The 21,984-nt window shown below is 34.7% G+C and overlaps 1 protein-coding gene across 2 annotated transcripts in view; it reads right to left on the bottom strand.

Annotated features, from left to right (window-relative positions):
* Rbbp8 (RB binding protein 8, endonuclease) overlaps positions 1–15,708 on the bottom strand; it is a 78,686-nt gene extending 62,978 nt beyond the window's left edge. For both annotated transcript variants that reach the window (XM_076836556.1, XM_076836555.1), the window contains exons 1-3: positions 15,531–15,708; positions 12,746–12,952; positions 918–960 (exon numbers count right to left, since the gene is read on the bottom strand). In XM_076836556.1, the coding sequence (XP_076692671.1) occupies positions 918–960; positions 12,746–12,854 (152 nt within the window). In that variant the 5' untranslated portion in view covers positions 12,855–12,952; positions 15,531–15,708. The remainder of the gene's footprint in view (positions 1–917; positions 961–12,745; positions 12,953–15,530) is intronic.
* Between the last annotated feature and the right edge of the window lie 6,276 nt (positions 15,709–21,984).

The following is a 21,984-nucleotide window of genomic DNA, read 5'->3' on the forward strand; positions in this document are numbered from 1 at the left end:
GGGAACTAAACCCAGCACCATCACAGAAAAAATGGGTTATCCTACAGTTAAGGTTTAAAGCAACATCTTTAAGTAGAAATATGTATACTTTCAAAAGTACAAAACATTTAAAAGTTTCACTAATTAAGAATAAAAAATTATTACTTTTAAAACAAAACATTTAAATTTAATGATTTTATGTTTCAGAAGTATAAAGACTTTCTATGTGTGAAGAAAAAATTTCTAATTTTCATGCAGGACAGAAAACAATTGGATGTATGCTGATAGGTGACTAGTAACTCTAGTTTTCAGTTAAAGCCTTGGAAGTGTTAGAAACATGAAGTAACTGAAGCCCACAGGTATATACTTTAAGAAAAATGTGAAATCATGTCATGATAATATTGATGTTTGTTATACTACTGATATTGTACCATGCCATCTGTTTTGCTTTCCTGAATGTGAAAACACTAAAAAACCACAAGTAAAAATCTGCTAACACAGAAAATCAGACGTGATTCAGAGCTTAATATTAGAACAATTCATGATATCCTAGGGTAATTCCAAACTACTTAAAAGGGGTCTCACAATACCCATTTTTTGAGTTTAGAAATCCCAGAATTAATCTGTTCCCCATCCTGTAGTATTTTGAATTCTAGGTGATAACACAGCTGGGAAAATATTGTTGACAGATTAAAATGAATTTACAGATTAGATCAGTTCTCATCCTAATACTCCTATAAAAAAACTAATTTAATATTAGAACGTATGTATACATAGTAAAACTACACCTAAAATCAGTTATTCTCTTTATTTTAAAACTTAAAAAGGGAAATCATTGTCAGTTGATCTAAGTAAAGCAAATCTTTTAAATAAGATTGAGGATAAACAGGATTAAATACTTTACAAATAAGACATCAGCATTACATACTGATACTTACAAAATTCGTTCCTTTTTCAGTTTAGTTACTTTTACTTGTAAACCTGAAAAATAATAAAGAAAAAAAGCCTTAGTATTTTATTTATACATATTGTTATTTTTAAGGTAATTATCAAAGTTCCTTTATAAATCAAATGCTACACTATTAAGACCCTTCAGTCTGGCCTCTGAGTAATGAACCAGGTCCCATTTGTTTGTAAAGATTGAGTACATTCACTTTACTTGTGCCCTGGGGTCACAAAAGTATATTTGTAACATTACTGCTTTTAGTCTATTATATGACAGCCACATAGTATGAAATTTTCCCCACCTAAAGTGAGTTATTTCCTTTCTAATAGCAGGGGCAAACATATAATTAGAAGTTCACTATAAATGAAGGGCTATGTTCTGACATAGCCTATGTATTTGCTAACAGCAATAATGCTTATGTAGGCTCGTCTTTTGGGATTAAACTAGATTGCAGCAGGAAGTCCTAGAAGGGGAACAAAACTGTTTATAGAAATATACTTAACAAAGGGCAGAGTATAACAAATATCTTGAGATATTTGTATTTTTAGTTTTAATTAAGTCTGACATGAAAGAGAAGACCACTGTATTATTTGTAACAGCCAAACATAATGTCTTTCAATAAGTAATGTCAAGAAAACCAACAAAAAAACTGTAGTGCATCCTCATACTACAGTGAACAATAAAAAGGAGTAAACTACTGACATTTGGAAAAATTTGGCCAGATCTCAAGAAAATTATGCTGATTTAAACCAGCCAATTTCAAAGGTAATGTTTTATGTTTCCAATTACATAACATTTTTGAAATGACAAAATTATAGATATGAAGAAGAGATTACGGATGGCCAAAAGTCAGAGGGCTGGGGTTGGAGCAAGGTGGCTGGGGATTTTAAAAAGTAGTATGATGAATCCCTGGTGGTAACAAGAGAAGCTACATGCTACTGAATATCACAGAACTAAATACACACACATACACTACTGAGTTCATGTAAAATTGGTTGAATCTGAGTAAGGCTGGTAGACTGCAACAATATTAATTTCTTGGTTGTGAAAATGTACTATAATAATACAAGGTGCTATCACTGGGGAAAAATGAGTAAAAAGTTCATGGATTTCTTTGTACTATTTCTTAAAACTACAGGTAAATCTGTAATTGGCTTAATTTTTTTTAAAAGGAAAAACTATTACTTGCCTTAGATTTATAGAAAACAGTTAAAATACAAACCATTACAATAAAGGGAAAATTTATCTTTAAAAAAGGTTTAGAGAAAAAACTGATGTGGTCTTTTGGTTTTTTAAATAAATCCTTTCCATCTGTCAAATTCCTATCCTAAAAAAGCTTCTTTTTCTTAGGTAATGATGACAAACTTATGAGACCTGAAAAGTACTCAGTAAAACATCAAATTGTCCTTGCAGAATTAAGAACTTGTGCATCAGCAGTTTTTCTTCTCTTACTCCCTTCCCAAATATGGGAAAATTCACTTATTCACAGATTTTCTAGTTTTAAATTCAGGCTGACTTTTAAAACTCAGGTCTGCTTTTAGAAGTGAAATGTGTAGCCAAAGATGAAATGGATTCTTGCCATAACCATCTTAAGAAAAGAAACAATGAGATAGAAAATCCATATAAACTTCAAAAGAAAATTCTTGGGAAATATGGAAAGACTACTCTTTTATCTTGTAAGCATTCAACACCTGTGAAGCATTTGTTCTGTCACGCAGATCAGTCCTGAAACAGGTTTATGTGTGTGCCAGTGTGTGCGTTTAAATTTTAGCATTTGCTATTCGTCAAGTCAATTAGGCATCTACAATTAGAACCCCTATAAAGTGTGCTTTAATCCTGCTCCACACCCATCGGAAGGAATGAGGCTATACAACAATACGGCTCCTGTATGAACAGGTAGTCTGTTCAACAAAGTATTTGGGACTGTAACACTGGCAACCTGAGACACCTATTGAGGAAACTGCTCAAAAGACCAAGCACCAACTACAATTAACCCTACATCTATTCTTATATGAATTTTGGAGGAAATGAAATAATTAAGGTCATGTACATGTAGTTATCAGCAAACAAGTTTAAGAAATGAGACAAGAGCTCAATTTGCTACACACAAACAAAAATCACTGTTATATTGTTTTAGTACTCTACCTAGAACAAACCATATATGGTTCATGCACTTTCACTTTGAGTTTCTTTTGGTTTTGAATTATAAATGATAAAACTATTATCACCTTTCTGTACAAATAGTAGTTTTATATATAGATCAAATAATTTAACTTCTACCAAAAATACTATTACTAACATTTTTATAATTGTCTAATTATTTCAATTCCAAAATAGAATCTCCTTATCTTTATGAAATCTGCCATATTTAAGGTGTGCTAATATTGCTTAATATTTAATTATCAAAAAGTGGGTAAAATAATATTTGTGGGTTTCACTGAATTTACAGATGTGAATGCAAATTAAAAAATAAGAGATGTGAGAGTAACAGAGTATTCTGAACAAATAGGACACACTGATGTTATAAAGCCAACTTACATACAATTAATTTCATTATTAATTTATGTAATCTTCTTTTGGAATTCTGATGAAACATGAAATAAATGAAGCAATTCAAAAATGAACTAAAAAATATGTACCCTGTCACATTACAACTGCCATACCATTAAAGGGGTTCTAATGCTGCCCCCTAAAACCTGCCTCATTTTCTGTGAAAGTGATTACCATACATTATCCAGATGTTGATGGCAGAACCAGGTTTGGATGAGACAGCTAATTAAAATGGTGGTGTTTTTAAAAAATACTCTAAATTCTATTTTATTGCCTGTGCTTTTAACAGTAAACCTGATACTGAAGAGACTTGAAAGGGAAAAAAAAATCTATACCCCAAAATACAACTGAGACTTTTAAAGAATTCTGAAATTTCTATTAAATCCTATTAAAAAAAGATAAATCCTATTAAAAAATGTTAATTCTGAATTCAAAGCATAAAAAGACTGTATGTTAACAACATTTGTCATAAAAGGAACACAAGATACTAGAATGAACAATCATGAAAGGATACCATTATCCTAAAGATAAAAGACATAAAAAAGTTAGTTACAACTGTCTCTAGAATTTTTATCCCCAGATGATTTGGTTTGTATAATGCTGTTCACAGAATATGGGGGATTTTGTATATTTTTCCCATGGTTTTAAAAGAAATGCATGTAGCTTACATGATTAGTACACATACTGTCTTGTATATGGCATATTTTTGCTACCATTTATTATGTTTTGGATAAATGAGGCACCACCCCAAAACTCTACATGTAGCAGGGTATTCAGATGCATGTAAGTTCCTATAGGTAGATTTCCTTGGCTATATAAATAAAAATTATGTATCTCAGGTACTACCATTCATAACATTTCTCCTTTGTCTTTACTGACATGAAGCTTTCAAAGTAATGAGTCAATTCTGATCCCTATATATATACTTCAAAACCTGCAATGTCCAGACAAGTCTATGTTTGATGTCTTGCAAATAGCCTCTTATACTGGTTTTTCCAAGTGGATCCCCCACCTTCTTTAAAAAAAGCTAAGTACCTTCAGGCATGTCTTTGATGTTATCACATAGTCAGAGGATCTAATTTTATATGAAACTATGTGGAACACATTGACAACGGATTAGTACAAAAAAAAAATTTTAAAAAGTTCTTCATATTGCAAATTTGCAGTGGTCCAAACCAAAGTAGTTTTAAATGACATAATCATTTTTTTAAAAAATAGCAATTATTCATTTAATACCTTCAAGAATCCCTAAGTGATTTGAAACTGGGGAAAGTGACCTTATCAATGTATTATACCAAAGATTATCTTCTCTTATGCGTTCAAACATATATTCAATAACTACCATTCATAAAACATGGATATTAACCCTAAACACCAACAACTGCTTGTATTCTTCTCATGGTATTTAAGAGTACACAAACTAACTTTCCTGGAAATATGATGACTATTGAGCACAGCCACAAGGAGTATACAAATTAAAAGAATCATCAATTATTTAACATTTGTGAGTTAGACTATGTAATATTTGTCAGATTCTATAATTTGATGATTGTGGCTTAATGTACTTATTATAAAGTATATTCTATATTCCTGATGTTTCCTCATCATAAAATAGCAGTCTCTTAAAGACTGTACAACACTAAAGTACATGAGGAAAAATCCAACAAATATTTTGTTCCCATTAAATTTAAAGCTGAAAAATAAAATGGGTTTAGTTTTAAACAGGAATGTTAGTCAGCTTTTCATTATTATAACAAAATGCCTTAAATACTCAACTTTTAAAGAGAAAAGGTTGATTCGGGCTCACAATTTTGAATGTTCAATTCCAAAATCAAGTGGACTCATTGCTTTGTACCTCTAGTGAGCATGCATCAATGGCAGGGAGCGTATGGCCAGAGCAAAAGTAAAGCAGGAAGGGGCCAGGGTTCCACAATCCCCTTCAAGACTATGTCCTCAATGGCCTAAGGATAGTAAGACCCACCTCCTAAAGGTTCCACCACATCAGAATAGTATCGCCTTGGGGACTGAACCTTTAACACATGGACCTTTGGGGAACACATATCCAAACTACAGCAATGGGTATGTGTAAAAAAGAGATAATTATGTTTAATATAAAAAAGCACAGTTTAGATAATGAAACCATATGAAAAATAAGCCAGATACAAAACAGTATATACAATGACCTCAACAATATAAAAATCTATTGCATTTTAGGAAAAGAGGGGGTTAGTAGTACAGGTTGGTGGTATGTGCAAGGACCTGGGTTTAATCCTAACACTGCAAAGAACGAAAAATCTAAGAAAGAAAAAAAACAAAAAGTACAAATGTTATATTTGTAGAGTGGTGATTTATTTTCCCTTTCCCAACTCTGTAGAATAGTACCTAAAATTTTTTAAAAACTAAAGTAAATGAGTAGTAAAATATTCCCAAGTTTAGACACAAAGTTTAATAATTTTTGTGTCTTTTTGTCGTCGTTGTTTTGGTAAGGGGAAATGAACCCAGGGGCACTTAACCATTGAGCCACATCCCCAGCCCTTTTTATTTTTGGAGACAGGGTTTTGATAAGTTGCTTAGGGCCTCATTAAATCACTGAGGCTGAAAAAAAAAAAAAATCACTGAGGCTGGCTTTGAATTTTATAATCCTCCTGCCTCAGCCTCCAGAGCTGCTGGGATTACAGGCAATGTGCCACCATGTCCTGCTTGTCATGAGTTTTTTTTTTTTTTTTTTTAATTGGTTGTTCAAAACATTACAAAGTTGTCATTAGTTTTTAAATACTAAAGTTCAAGAATATGTTCCATTGATCCAGCTACAGACTATGCAATTCACTTAGATACCACTTCCTGACTCTTACTATGTGCCAAAGCATCTTTACACACAAGGATGTAAAGAATCTGATAGGAACTCTGCATAATAAAAATTTCATGATCTTCTTAATACCAGTTATAAAACTTCAAAAATTAATTATATGAAGGATAAATAATTTAGCATTATGTTTGATAATGGCAGAATGTTAATTCCTCTCTATCAAATGTTTAATAAAAACTTAAGTACGTCTGCTCCAATTTAAATTGTATTTGCTTCATTTCCAGATCACAACAAACAAAAAATTTTATAATATGTAGAAGAAACTAAAAAGTTTAAACATGAAGCTGTTCTTATGAGAAAATCTACATTTTTGTTTTTTTAATTTTGACTTGCGATCTTACTGTTCTGAGGCCAGTCTCAAACTTGCAATCCTCCTGCCTCAGCCTCCTGAGCTGCTGGGATTCAGGCATGCACCATGCACCTGGATGTGATAATAGTATTATAAACCAAAAGGACAATATTGCTATTCAACGGAAGTTAGAGAATTTATTTCTTCTTAGTTCTAAAAGTAACACATGCAGTTTATTACATCACTGTTATCAAGATATGCCTTATTTCTGCTATTTCACTGTATGTTTATATTGTATATTTTCCTAAAGAAAATGAATACAACTGCTCCCAAATCCCTGTCTTTTTCACTGTTGTATCTTCAGTAACTGCTACCAAGCCTAGCAATATATAATTCAGTAATTATCCACTAAATGAATAACAAGACAGTACAAAAATTCAGAATCCTTCCTCAATGATTTACACTAGACTTTCTGGGTACAGGAGGGATGAGGGGGAATAATGTAGTCAAGTGAAGGGTGGCATTAATGTTAAATACTCATATTTCTCCCTGGACATATACCACAAGCATAGTTTATTTTAAAATTAGATCTAATAACCAACTGGGATTCTAAACCTTTAAATATTAATGTCAACTAATCTGCCTTACACATAAACAGCTCTTAGAGATTCATAGGAAAAAAGGGTAAAACCAAAAAAAATAATTAATAAAGTATGTAAACATGTCATAGAAAAATGAATACAAGTCACCCTTAAACTAAGATGTTTAATTTCACTCATAAGGGATATACAAACTAAGACTACACTGAAGAAAATAGATATATTAATCAAATATAAATGTGAAAATGTTTAGATACATATTACAAATAAATACAGACAGACATCTGAGATAACTGAGGAAATGCAAACACTATCATCTAATCTATGTTATATGATACTAAAGAATTTGTTTTGGGAGCCAGGAGTGTAGCTCAGCAGGAGATCATGTGCTTAGCAGAGCATGTGCTTAACAGTGCAACGCCAACACCCACTATGACCAAAAAACAAAACAAAAAACCCAAATTGTTTTCTTAATGTGATAATGGCATCTTGTGTTTAAGAATCTACAAGACATACATACTGAAGTATTTATAGATGAAATTATGATAGGGACTTCAAAATAATTGAGTGGAAAAGGAATAGAGAAGGATGTAGAATACATGTAAAACAAGATAAATTGTTTTAATGGCCATGTATTGATAATAGTTGTTGAGTGATGAGTACCTTGTTTTCTTGACTTTTGTATACATGTAAAATTTCCTCAAATAAAAAACAATCTTAAACCTTTCGTAAAAAAAAAAAAAAGAATATACTTCAGAAAACTTTGGAAGAAAACACTCAGAAACTAAGAAGTAGTTATTTGTGTTTGAGTTTTGACATTTTTAGAAAAAGCTAAAACTTCAAAAAATTTAATGGAAAAATACCAATAATAACCTCATTCCATCAATATCTGGTTTTCTAAATGAACAATTTTGTAGCCTGAAGGCATCAGCAATGTTATATGCTAGAAGAGGGTTATAACAGGAACATGGATCAGCATAATCAATGAAAAAGCATAAAAGAGCACTAAAATATACAAATGAAATAAATAAGAGGTAGATAAACTCTAACTCGTCATAAATTAAAACGTATATAAATGAAGGCTTTTAGTAAAATTGCAGAATACAAAATCACCATGAAAAAATCAGTTATATGCTGGACACGGTGGTACACTCTTATGATCCAACAACCCAGGAGGTTGAGCCAGGAGGATCCTGAGTCTGAAGCTAGCCTGGAGAACTTTGAAAGGCCCTGCCTCAAAATAAAATAAAAAGGCTGGGGGTGTAGCTCAGTGTTAGTGTCCTTAGGTTCAATACCTATTAGCCCCCCCACACCCCCCCCCAAAAAGTCAATTATGTTTCTATTAACTAACAATGAACAATCTGAAAAGTGAATTAAAGAATTTTATTTATTATAGCATCAAAAAGAATAAAATACTTAGGAATAACTTAGCAGTAAGCTTCACCAAGGAGACAAAGGACTTATATATGGAAAACTACAAAATTTTGCTGAAAGAAATTATAGAAGACACTAATAAATGAAATGACATCCTATGTTCATGAAGTGAAAAAGAATACTATTAAGACACCAACATTCTTCAAAGTGATCTACAGATTCAATGTCATTCCTATCAAAATCCCAATGTTGTTTCTTGTAGAAGAAAAATCTGTACTAAAATTCACAAATAATCTTAGGGGATCTGAATAGCCACAACAATTTTGAAAAAGAACAAAACTGAAGATCTTAACACTTCTTGATCTCAAAACTTGCTACAAAGCTACAATAATCAAAACACTGTGGTATATCCATAAAGAAAGACCAGTAGAATACAATGGAGAAGCCAGAAATAAATCCTGTATAGGGTCAAATGATTTCAAGGATGCAAGATCATTCAAAGGGAAAAGAACAGTCTTTTCAACAAATGGTGTTAAGAAGACTTGATATCCACATGCAAGATTGTATAGCTGGGCATTTATACCATATGCAAAATTTAACTTAAATGGATCAAATGCTTACATGTAATAGTTAAAACTATAAAACTCTATGAAGAAAATATGAGTTGAAAGCTTTATAACATGGATTTGTTAATTATTTCTTGGATATGAAAGAGAAAACAGAAAGGACCACAATGAAATACCACTTCACACCCATTAGGGTGGCCACCCAAAAGAACTGAGAGCATGGTCTCAAAGAGATACTTGTTGTTTATATTACTCACAACAGTTCAAAGATGGAAGTAATTCAAATGGCTATTGCCAGATGAATACATAAGCAAAAGGTATATACATACAATGGGATAATATTTGCCTTAAAAAGAAAATTCTAACACATACTCAACATGAATGAACCTACAAATCATTATGTTATGTGAAATAACTGGTCTTGAAAGGACAATGATTATATGGTTCCACTTATATAAGGTATCTAGAGTAATCAAATTCATAGATAATACAATAGAATGTTGGTTGCCAGGGGCTTGGGGGAGAGAAAAATGGGAAGTTGTTGCTTAATGGGAACAGTTAGTTTTCCAAAATGGAAAGAGTTCTGGCAACAGTTGGTGCTGATGGTTTCACAAAGACAGGAATGTACTTGATGCTACTGAAATGTACACTTTAGAATGGTTAAATGACAAATAGGATGTTATGTTAAATTTTACCACATTTTTAAAAAGTAAGTACCCTCCTTGTTGCTACCAAAGGAGAGATAGAAACTAAGAATTTTATGTTTTCTCCTAGAAATCCTACAGTCTTTTTTTTTTTTTTTTTTAAACAAACACAAAGGGAATAATAAAAAGTAATCAGGGGCTGGGGTTGTGGCTCAGTAGTACAGTGCTTGCCTAGCATGTGTGAGGCACTGGGTTCAATCCTCAGTACCACATATAAATAAAGGTCTATCAACAACTAATAAATATATTTTTTTAAAAAAGTAATCAGTAAGTGAAAGTTCTGTTAAAAGATTTTTGGAGCATTCCATCATCCATAGCTAGGATAATACACAGCAGGCACTGAAAAACACATTATGGATGCTGATTCCGAATGACAGCAACAACTAACATATATTGTTTACCATGTGCAACATTCCTCCAAATACTCTACATCCATTAAGTTATTTGATATAATGAAGCATATATTATTAGTATGTTTATTTTATCCATGAGGAATATGAGGCATTATAAAGTTAAATAAATTGAACAAAGTCACTATCTCTATTCAAATTAGATGACAGAAATGACTTTTAAACACTAGTAGTCTAGATGCAGAATTCATGGACTCAGACACTATATCTCATGCCTCTTTCTTAATCTGTCAAATACACTCACAATCAATAGAGGTAGGCACTCAAGATGGAAGTTTTAGAGTTAATCCTAAAGGCACGATGTCAAACACTACAGCATAGCACACAGAGCTAATCTATCTTTCTAAGTATCATATCCTATTCATTTCTTCAAACTTCCACCCCTTTCCTCTTTGAGCTGTATCAAACTACCTTTTATTCCTTGACTAATATCAAGTTCTTATCTCCAAACTTTTGCATATGCTATTCACTGTATTAAGAAAATTCCCTCTCCTCTACCATCTTTATTGCCTCATTAGTTAAACTTACCCAATTGTGAAGTCTTTCTGACAGTAACCCCCACCACACATGCACACACTCCTGGTTCTTTATGTTCTCAGATGACATGGTACACTATATTAAATTCTAAATTAGAAATTTCCTTAAAACTAGGAATATCTATGATTTGTGCTTATTCATAAAGTTTGGCATATAGTAAGCATCCAATATGGTGGGCACAGTGATGCATACCTGTAATCTCAGAAATTCAAGAGGCTGAGGACACAGGAATATAGTAAGTTCAAGGCCAGCCTTAGTAATTTAGGGAGACTTTATCTCAAAATTAAAAAATTTAAAATAACTAGGGATGTAATGTAGCTCAGTGGTAAAGTATTCCTGAGGACAACCCCCTCACCAAATGATTTAAAAAAACAGTAAACACCCAATATGCCCTTCTAGATTAAGTGTCTCCACATATATTGGGGCTTCCAAAGTTGTTTTTAGGACTTACATTTCAGAATCCATTAATTAATAACGAGGCTATCATCATGCAATTCTATCAGAAGCTAAATTTGCCATGTGAAAGTTCAAACATAGACCCACAGACTGTAATTCAGATTTAGGTGGGTCACATTTTACATTAAGTACTGCAGTACTAAACCCACGGTTGCAATATGTAACCAAGAAACAATTTTAGGTGGGCACAGTGGTATACACCTGTAAATCCAGCTACTGGAGAGGCTGAGGCAGGAGGATTACAAGTTTGAGGCCAGACTGGACAACTTAGTGAGACCATGCCATAAAATACATAAATAAATAAATAATAAGAGAGAGAAAGAAAGAAAAATAAAAGGTCTGGGGATAAAGCTCAATGGTAAAGTGCCCCTGGGTTCAATTCCCCAGTACTAAAAAAAAAAAAAAAAAAGGAAATAACTGCGATACTACGAAGCATTTCTCATACACAAGATCAGTGTACTAAACATAAATATTCCAGAATTAAAGTATATCAAAGTTTGATATCAAATCTTGAGCTTAGCATTAATAGAAGTTTCCTTTTATATAATCATCCTAGCTACAATTGCTCAATCCTATATAGTCACTGTATTTCATATATAAGCCTTTTTTTTTAGTTCTTATTTTATTGTACGGTAATTGGTTTTTTAAAATTTATTATTTAAAAAATTTTTTCTAGTTGTAGATGGACACAATATCTTTATTTTATTTATTTATTTTTATGTGTTGCTGAGGATTGAACCCAGTGCCTCACACATGCTAGGCATGTGCTATCACTGAGCTACCACCGCAGCGCCCCCCTGTAATTATTTGTTTAAATGACTACCTCTACTGGACTGCAGGTAAAGTAAACTACCACTATCTCAGTGCTTAGCAGCAAAAAAAAATTTCCAAAGGTTGTCAAAAGACTTAAGCCCAATAATACTTTTTGTATCTGTAAATAATCCTGCAAATAATTTTACAGTAGAGAATTAAGTTCAGAGGTTACATAACTTGGCTGAGATCCCACAGCAAGTAGGCAAATGAAATTCAAATTCAAATCTAGGTCTTCAGTAAATAAATTCTAATTCTTTTTCACCACCCATTTCATGTTACCATAAACAACTACAAGCTGTTTAAGAACTATGTCCTATAGTAGAAGCTGTAGAATTTTAACAATTCACACATAAGAATGAATCTCAAAAAAATTAAAATAGTAAATGTTGCTGAAAGATGGAATATTTGAACTTAAAGAAGATCATTTCTCAGAGGTGGGGTTGTGGCTCAGTAGTAGAGTGCTTGCCTCACTATGTGAGGCACTGGGTTTGATTCTCAGCACTCCATATAAATAAATAAATAAAATAAAGGTTCATCAACAACTAAAAAAAAAAAAATTAAAAAAAGGTAATTTCTTCTCTCTATAAATACATAAAACTATCATACAAAGTTACTATTATAGTCTCAATAAAATGTTGCTGTATTTAAGATGTCACCTTGTACTTCTTTATCATGATATTCTTTTAGTTTTGTCCAAAGTTCCTTAAAGTCATTAGATATATCTGCAGAATTCGGGCTTCCACAACTGCTTCCAGAGATGTTCATCTTGCTTAACAGGTTCCACACTTCTATTTGCTTAATGTTTTCTGACCTTTTTTGTTACATTATATAGGTGTGAAGTTGTCTTTAGACAGCTGAAATACCTGAAACGACAGATTGCAACATAAATAAACTTTGTTGTTCACCTTTATGTAATTTGAAGTAGGATGAAACACAAGCCCAGTTGTTTTAAAAGTTTTCCTTATTTACCCACAATCAATCATTTTGAGAATTTGGGAACAATCAATCATTTTGAGAATTTGGGAAGGGTTGGTGGGGTGTGAGGAAATAAGATAAACCTCTTGATTTTAGTTATTTGGCCTTTACATAGGGGAAATATCTTATTGCACCTACAGAGAAGTAATTACTTATGTTCTGTTAAATTAAAAGGACTGATACTGACAGGTCTGTACTCATTCAGTCAGTATTGATTTACCATTATAAAAGAATTTATTGCTTTCTTAACTTTTGAATTGATGTGGAGTACAAAACTATACCAAGAAACCATTAAAAAAGTAAAATGATGCCAGGCACTTTGGTGCACACCTTCAATCCAATCAACTCTGGAGACTGAGGCAGGAAGATCTCAAGTTCAAGGCCCAACTCAGCAAAGAGGGAAGACACTGTCTCAAAAAAAAAAGAAAGAAAGAAAAAAGGAAAGAAACAAAGAAAGAAGAAAAAGAAAAAAGAAAGAGGGCTGAGATGTTGCTAGTGGTAAAGCACCTCTGGGTTCAATCTCAATACCAAGGGAGGGGGAAAAAAGTAAAATGATAAATGAATTTACTAAATTCAAATCTGGCTCCTTAGTGAATGCTATACCTTTGCTAACAAGTGCCCAAACTGATTTAAGTGTCCCTGGCTAACAATTTATTGAGGTATCTAATGAAGAAGCTAAAATAAAATCTCTAAAGGAAACAAGAATATTGTGAAACTACTTGGTAACCTATAAACACTACAGAAATAAATATATAGTTTTATCAAGCTTTTAAAAACTGATATTGGACTTTTAAAAAACAATTAGCAAAAACTAGCCAGACCCCAGTGGCGCACATGTATAATCCCAGTAGCTTGAGAGGCTGAGACAGGAGGATGGAGAGTTCAAAGCCAGCCTCAGCAAACGTGAGGCACTACATAACTCAGTAAGACCCTGTCTCTAAATAAAACATAAAATAGGGCTGGGGATATGGCCCAGTGCCCACAATTCAATTAAAAAATTAGCAAAAACTGAACATATACTGTATTTCAGATATTAGGGAGTTATAAATTTTCTTGGGTTTGATAATGATACAGTTACTAAAAACGCATTATCTGCCAAAGAAATATATACTGAAGTGTGAATAGATTAAGCAATATATTCTTTGTGATTGGCATGAAAATATTCCTACTAATACAAATAATGGGTGCTGGGTGGAAAGATGAAATAAAAAATGCTAAACTTTCACAATTATTGATGCTGAACGATGGGTATGTATATGAGAGGGTTCATAATTGTACTGTCTCTGTGTATACTCATTTCCATGTTAAAGTTTTTAAAAACGGGATTAGGTGAACTACATTAATACAGCTATTTCCAAAGAAGCTGGTATTCTACTACCTTTTAACCAAAAAAGATAAATTACGAGGCTTACATTATTGCCAATAAAACCCACCAATTATTATGTGTATAAAAGCAAAAGGCTATTTTAGTTTACATTTATTATACTTAATCTTCAGAACAACTCTATAAAACAGCCACAATTGTAAATTTCATTTTAGAGTTGAGGAAACAGGTGTAACAGTCTAGTCGTGAGCCCAAAAAATACCTAGGTAGCAGGAAAAACAACAACAACAAAAAAAGTAAAAATAAACTAACTGTTCCAATTAAGTGAACAGTTTAAAGGTTTAATTGAAACTTTTAAATTGCACAGTATTAGTTTAAAACCAATGAATTTACGCGTCCTTAAGAAACAAACTAAAACAATCAAATGCTTTAAACACACACACTCTCTTTATCAAAAGCAAACTTGCAAATCGTGGCTCAGGAAACCCTTTCCTCCTCCCTGCCCACTCAGCACTCTGGCTGACATCTCCCTTGTAGCACTGAACCGTTACCGCTGCACAGTGAGCCTTGATATCTCAGAACGTACATCTTGCCACCCGAATTGCACTACGGGCTCCAAGACTAGTGATAATTCATTCCTGTGTATTCCCCAGCACTGTAAACCAGCACACTGAAGGCATCCAATAAGATATTTACTGTCGCAACTCAGTCCTTTCACACCGGTGAGGCAAGAGGAACTGCCCAAGGCACTTGCAGGAGTGCAGCGGTTCTCACTCCCTTCCCGGTCTCCACCAGCCTCTCCTCAGTACCGCGCACAATCCGCGCGCGCTTCTGGTGAAAATGCGCCCAAGGCCGGCGCGGGAATCGCGCACGGAGCGGTCGGCGCATGCGCGCGGGCATGCCGGGCGCTGGGAGGCGCGTTCTCAGCCCGCGCGGGAGAACAAGAACCACACAGAATGCTAGCTGGGGGCATCTCCACAGAGCTCAGACTCAGCCCAGCCTACGTCCTCACAACCCGAGTGCCTGTGGCATTCTCCAAACCCCAAGAGCCACACCCCTACAACGAGCGCGCAACTCCAGGCCGGAAATAGCCCCTAGGACTCGGCGCTCAGGGTGGGGGAAAGAAGATTCCTCGTACTCACAGCTTCCAGGACAGCCTCGAAATTCTCGAGAGCCCCAGGACAGGAGCAGATGCCCTCTGGGGTTGTAAAGGGACAGCAGCTCCCTGTTCCCCGTCGCCCCCTTCTTTCACCAGACTGGCAGACCCTGGTCCAGGGCTGGGGGAAGGCCGGAGGGCGGCCGGCCCGGCTTGGAAGCGGCCGGCCCCGCCCAGCCCGGGAGCCCAGCGACGTCACGCGACGTCACGTGACGTCACGCGGGAGTTCCCGCGGCGGCACGCCCTTTCCTCCTCACTCGCTCAGTCGCGGAGTTTGAAGGAGGGGTTTAGCTGGAGGGTAGAGGGTTGCCTGCGAACCGAAGGGACCGGCCCAAAGAGCTTGGCGTCCGCGACAGCGTTTTGGAGGTGCCCTGAGGAAAACTAAAACTGTTTTGTCTGGAGAGCCCCAGCCGTTGGTGTCTGTGAACGCTGTCTTCTCTGTGCATGTGACAAAAGCGTATTTCAAGGAAAGCGAGTAGGAGGAGAGTACCAAACCCAGAGTTCAGAATCAGCTGGTGTGGGAGTGGACGCAGATCAGTCTAACGCAGTTTTCAGCCCGATAGTCATTATCTACGGGACTGGTTAGTAACGTCCTATTTCAAAATGCTTTTTATTCTGCTGAAGTTAAATGGGAAGTTTCTGGCAAACCTGAAATGAGAGGGAATCAGAAGCGACAGCATTCATTATTCGTTGGGGCAACACGTTGCTAGATAATTTTTTTAAAAAATCAAAATTTCCTGTCGCTGTTGTCTGATATTCAAACGGATAGTATATTTTTCTATTTATCTTGATTTATTTTTTTTATTTTGGAGTACTGGAAGTTGAACTCAGGGTCTCCTTACTACTGAGCTACATCCCCAGCCCCTCACCCCTTTTGAGGCAGGGTCTCTCTGATTTGCTGAGGCTGACCTTGAACTTGCTATCTTCCTGCCTCAGACTCCCTGGTCGCTGGCATTGCAGTACCACACTCAGCTATCTTAATTTCTGCATGTAGCATTTTTTTGACTATTTAGTTCTACAAATCAAGTTGAAAATAAACTATAAATCACTTTATCTTTGGAATACGTTTCTGTTATATTTTCAAGACCTGGGAAAAAGACAGAGGACAATAACTTTTAAGGTGTAATTCTTCGAAAATTATAAATACAAAGCCTAAAGGCAATTTTCCCATTCATCCGAGATTTGAAGAATGAAATCATAATTTACTCTTTGATATTGGACATATAAAAGCTGGTATCTTTAAAGAAGACGCTGAACCTTCCTTGCCCTATTGTAAAAACTTTTTCATTTTCCACCTTTATAAGACTTAATTCATAATGTTTTTTAAAAATGAGCCAGCTGCAGTGGCTTTAAGCCCAGCAGCTCAGGAGTCTTAGGCAGGAAGACTGCAAGTTCAAAGCCAGCCTCAGCAACTTACACCCCAAGCAACTCAGCGAGACCTTGTCTCTAAATAAAATATTAAAAAGGACTGGGGATGTGGCTCAGTGGTTAAGTGTTCTTGGGTTCAATCCCCAGTACCACCTCCCCCCAAAAAATATTGAAAAATTGACTATGCCATTTTTAGCACAACATAATTGGCAGAGTTAAAACTTGTATAAATGTTTATAATAGAAATTGGAGTTTTAATATGTGGAAAAAAACTGTAATCAGGTTGTCACATCAAACAGCATATCCAAAGGACATAATATTTGTCAGCACAGACTGTGGATGTCTATAATCCCAATGAATCTGGAGGCTGAGGCAAAAGAATCGAAAGTTCCAGGCCAGCCTTAGCAACTTAGCCAGGCCCTAAACAACTTAGACCCTTTTCAAAATAATAGGGCCCGGGATGTGGCTCAGTGGTAATGGGCCCCTGGGTTTAATCCTTGTTATCAAAAACAAAACAAAAATAGTATTTGTGGTCCAAAGAAAAATTATCTGAACAGAATGACCTAACCTGTTCTTAAGACCTTTGCCTATGACTCACTAATCCATTTATGCAAATAGAATCCAAAGATTTCATCCTTGACACTATTCTCCCTTAACCCTTGTACCCAATCCTTTACCAAATCCTTTCAAACATTTAAATCCATCCCTTTTATCACTACCTCCATAATCCTAGCTTCCATTAACTTACCTGATCTACTACTATTCTACTTTCCATATCTACCCAATCTACTAACCAACCTAAACCAGTCTCTTCTCTGGAAAATTGTTGAGTATCAATTCTCTATTCATGTATATATTTAATTTTTATTGTATACATGTATTGCTGAAAAATCGTATATAGTCTAATGAGGAGAGTACAGGCTCTGAAGCCAGACTGCTTGGGTTTGAATCCTGCTAATATCCTCAGTGTCACTGGACTGATTGCTTAACCTCTCTCATTTTTCCTGTCTGTAAAATGAAAATAATAAAAGTACCAATCTCATAGGGAATGAAGATTAAGTGATATAACATGTAAAGTGCTTAGTACACTGTTCGGATATATAATTAGTATATGTTCAATAAAAACTAGCCATTAGTAGGGGCTGGGAATGTAGCTCAGTGGCAGAGTGTTGCCTAGCATGTGTGGAGGCACCACATAAAAAAATAAACAAAGGCATGATGTCCATCTACAACTACAAAAAAAAAATTAAAACTAATTTTTACTAGTATTTCTCAGCTAATAGACTGAGTAAAACCCCTTTCTAAAGACATAGTTTAAAGGATGAGGAAAAAAAGAATTTCAAACTTTATACCTTCTCCTGCCACCTTGAAGTGTACCTATTTTGAGGGCATTTTTCTATACTTTAGCTACTATGCTGTTCTTGAAAAGTAAATCTAATAATGTCACTATGCTGCTTAAACACTTTGAGTGGCTTCCTGTTACTTTTTGAAGAAAATCCCTTTGAACTGCTTTTACTACCTCTTCAGCTTCATTTCCATATTCTGTTCTTGTGCCTCACAGGTCTTCACATACTGTTGTCTCTGCCTGGAGTTCAACAAACCTACTCCTCCCCTTTGCCTAGCTATGAATTTATTAATCTTTTGTTTCAATAGTTTCTTCTGTTAGTTTCTCTTATAACAACATGTACTTCCATATCTTACACTTCTTAAAATGTTTTAGTTATTTAATTTTGTCTCTCCACTAGACATTTAAGTAACAACCATGTCTGTTTTGTCGATTGGTGGGGTACTGGGGATTTAACCCAGGGGCATTTTACCACTGAGGTACATCCTCTACCTCCCCCCCACCCCCCACTTTTTTTTTTTTTTTTTTTTTTGAGACAGAGTCTCACCAAGTTGCTTAGGATTTTGCTAAGTTGTTGAGGCTGGCCTCTAACTTGTGATCTTTCTGACTCAGGCCCTGAAGTTACTGGGATTACACGTGTGTGTTACCATGCCTAGCAATAACCATGTTTGTTCATCTTTTTATCTCCAGAAAAAGAACCCAGTGACTGCCACAGAAACAGTACTCTAGATAAATAAATAACTTGGGCATCTCTTCATGACTTATTATTTTTTATGTAAGTGGAAACCTTTGAATATATTAATAAATCTTAGATTTTTCTTTATGAGATTTTATAATGGTCACTTTAACCATGGAAAGGGTGGGCATACTCATGGTTATGAGTAGGAGATAAGCAGATTTCAGACTTATCATAATAGAATAAATTTGAAGTTCCAAAGTTATATGCTGAGAACACATCTTTGTATCAGAGAAGCAGTTACTTTGAACTCTTCATTAGATTTGGTTTTCATATTTTATGGCTTAAAACAGTACTTGCCAACCTATTTAATTTTGGTATAATTAATACAGTCAATCCCCAATTTGCAATGGTTCAGTCTGTGATTTTTTGTTTTTATAATGGTATGAAATTGATAAGTATTCAGTGGAAACTGTACTTCCAAAATTGAATTTTGATCTTTTCCTAAGCTAGTGATATGCAATATGATCCTCTCTTATGAAACAGGGCAGTGGCAGCAAACCACAGCTACCCATGAGACATGCAGTCACAAGGGGACAAAACCAACACTCTAGGATGCTGTGTGGCTAAGGATGTTCAGTAAATTATGTGTGTTAAATGCACTTTTGACTTATGATATTTTTAATTCATGATGGGCTTATTGTAAGTTCAAGGAGCACCTATGCTTGTACTACATGTTATGATAACAGAATAAGGTTGTTTGCATCCAGAGGCAACAAAGTTGGCACTCCAACCACCTCATGCCCAACCTCCAGGATTGCAAATTTATTCTCAGCACACCTGTGATTCATTAGAGGACAGTTGTTAGGATGCTCAATTTAAAAGTTATGTGGTGAAGTGTTAAAATGGTAATCTACTTTATATATATATATTTTTTGTTTTCACAGAAAATTGTGTGGTAGCAATAAAATGCTATGATTCTTAAAATTAGAAATCTGGAATTCATGTAGATTTTAAAATCATCTAGCTTTAGCTATTTCAAGAATGAAATTGTTGATTCTACAGTCTATGTTTAACGCCTACAGCTGGGTAGCCAAGTATGATGAAGGGGAAATCACCAGGTTAGACTTTTAGATAACACTAAAATTACATGTTTTCAAACCTCATTCAGGACGTTAGTTAATCCCTAAAATAGCCTTTGTTTAGCTCCTTCTATTTCCTTTGCTGTCTTCCATCTTTCACTATTTTCTTCAAGTCTTTCTATGTGGTATTTTCACTTCTAACCAAAACCTAGTACAGATTAAACCAAACAATTGAACTCAGGCAGTGAGATCTTCCTAAACTTTGTTTTCCCTTTCTCAACCCTGTGAATTAGGCAGGACCACATTGCAGATAAAAATATACCCCACATCGAATTGCTTCTCATCACCTCCTTTGCATCCACCTTGGTCTAATCCACCAGCAAACTTTTATAAATCAATAGTCTCCATTTTAAAAAAGTTAAACAATTATCTTTCTTTTTTCACTCTTTTCCCTTTCAGAATATTATCCTATGATGGTCAGACTGGTCCTTTAAAATGTGCCAGAACATCACATTTCCCTGCTCAAAACATTCCAGGGTCTTCCCATAACATTACAATAAGATCTAAAGCCCTTTCCAAGGAGTCAGGACAAGTCAGTCACTATAGTCTACTGATGTTATTTCCTAAATATATTTTGAGTAAGTTCTTTCCTTTTCATCCCCATTCTTATTGCCCTACTTTAGGTCCTATTTTTTGCCTAGAAGACAGCCTTTCTGCTTCCAATCTTGTTCGCATTAATTGAGTCTCCACACAGCTGAGATCTAAACCATTATTTCTGATCTTATCACTCTGCTTAAAACCCTTCAGTAACTCTCTATTGCCTAAAGGTTAAAATTCAATTCCTTTAAAGTATCACAGAAGCCTTTCTTAGTTCTGCATACTCTCTATGCATAACTTGCTCTTTCCCTTTATCAACAGAAAAGCCCCTTTATTCTCTCCTCCTTATTTCTATTTCTTTGTGTTGGTTCATCCAATCCTTTTTTTTTCTTTCACATTTCAACTTATTCTTTAAGACAGCTCAAGTTGTACCACTTCCAGTAGAGTAACCTAATATCGCTCTACGCCTCCTTCCTATCTACTCACACAAATGGCCCTCCTCATTCATCTATATCCCTCAATACATGTATTCTATCAGTGCACTTAATGCCATTATGTTGTCATTATTTTCATAAGACTTTTATCTTCTCCAAGCAGACTATGGGCTCCTTGATGCCAGAGACTGTACTTTTTTTTTCTTCTCAGTTTTCTCAGTTCTTAAGCATCCCATATAGCTACAGATATAATTTTGTTTTCTAGTGAGCACATTTTAAAATGAGGAACAAAACAGGTGAAATTAGCAATATATTTATTTTGCTCAATTTACCTAAAATATTATTCTTATTAAAAATTAATAAGACTTTTTACATTCATTTTTGACTTACTAAGTCTTTGAAGTTCAATGTATATTTTGCCTTTATGGCACATCTCAATTTGGATTAGCTATATTTCAGTGCTCAAAGACACATGTGGCTAGTGGATACTGTATTGGACAGCACTGGCCTATGCTGAATATTGAGTGAAAAAAAATGAGGTTATGTGATATATCTAAAGAACCATGATGGAACTGGGAATAAGACATGGTATCATATTCTCAGTCTAATGCTATTAGATGCCCACTTGTGTTGGGCATTTCCCATCTCTCTTCACTTCCCTTATCGTTGCCTCCTTCCTTTCCCTAGCATTGAGTGCTTATATCTTATTGCTCAAAACTTAAGTGATTAAACCCATAATGATTATTTACATAATACTTTCCAGCACATCTAACATGAACATACAATATTGGTAAATTGGGGTGAGCTGTTATACCTTTAGTCAGAACTATTTTAAGTATAGGTCAAAAGGTTAGTTTGAGAGACAAAAGAAAATTCTGTTAACTGTCAATATTTATGTCAACTTAAAAGAGCACCTGATTTAATTTTTTAAAAATTGC

The sequence above is a fragment of the Callospermophilus lateralis genome, chromosome 17 (genome assembly GCF_048772815.1).
Source record: "Callospermophilus lateralis isolate mCalLat2 chromosome 17, mCalLat2.hap1, whole genome shotgun sequence".
Taxonomy (NCBI): domain Eukaryota; kingdom Metazoa; phylum Chordata; class Mammalia; order Rodentia; family Sciuridae; genus Callospermophilus; species Callospermophilus lateralis.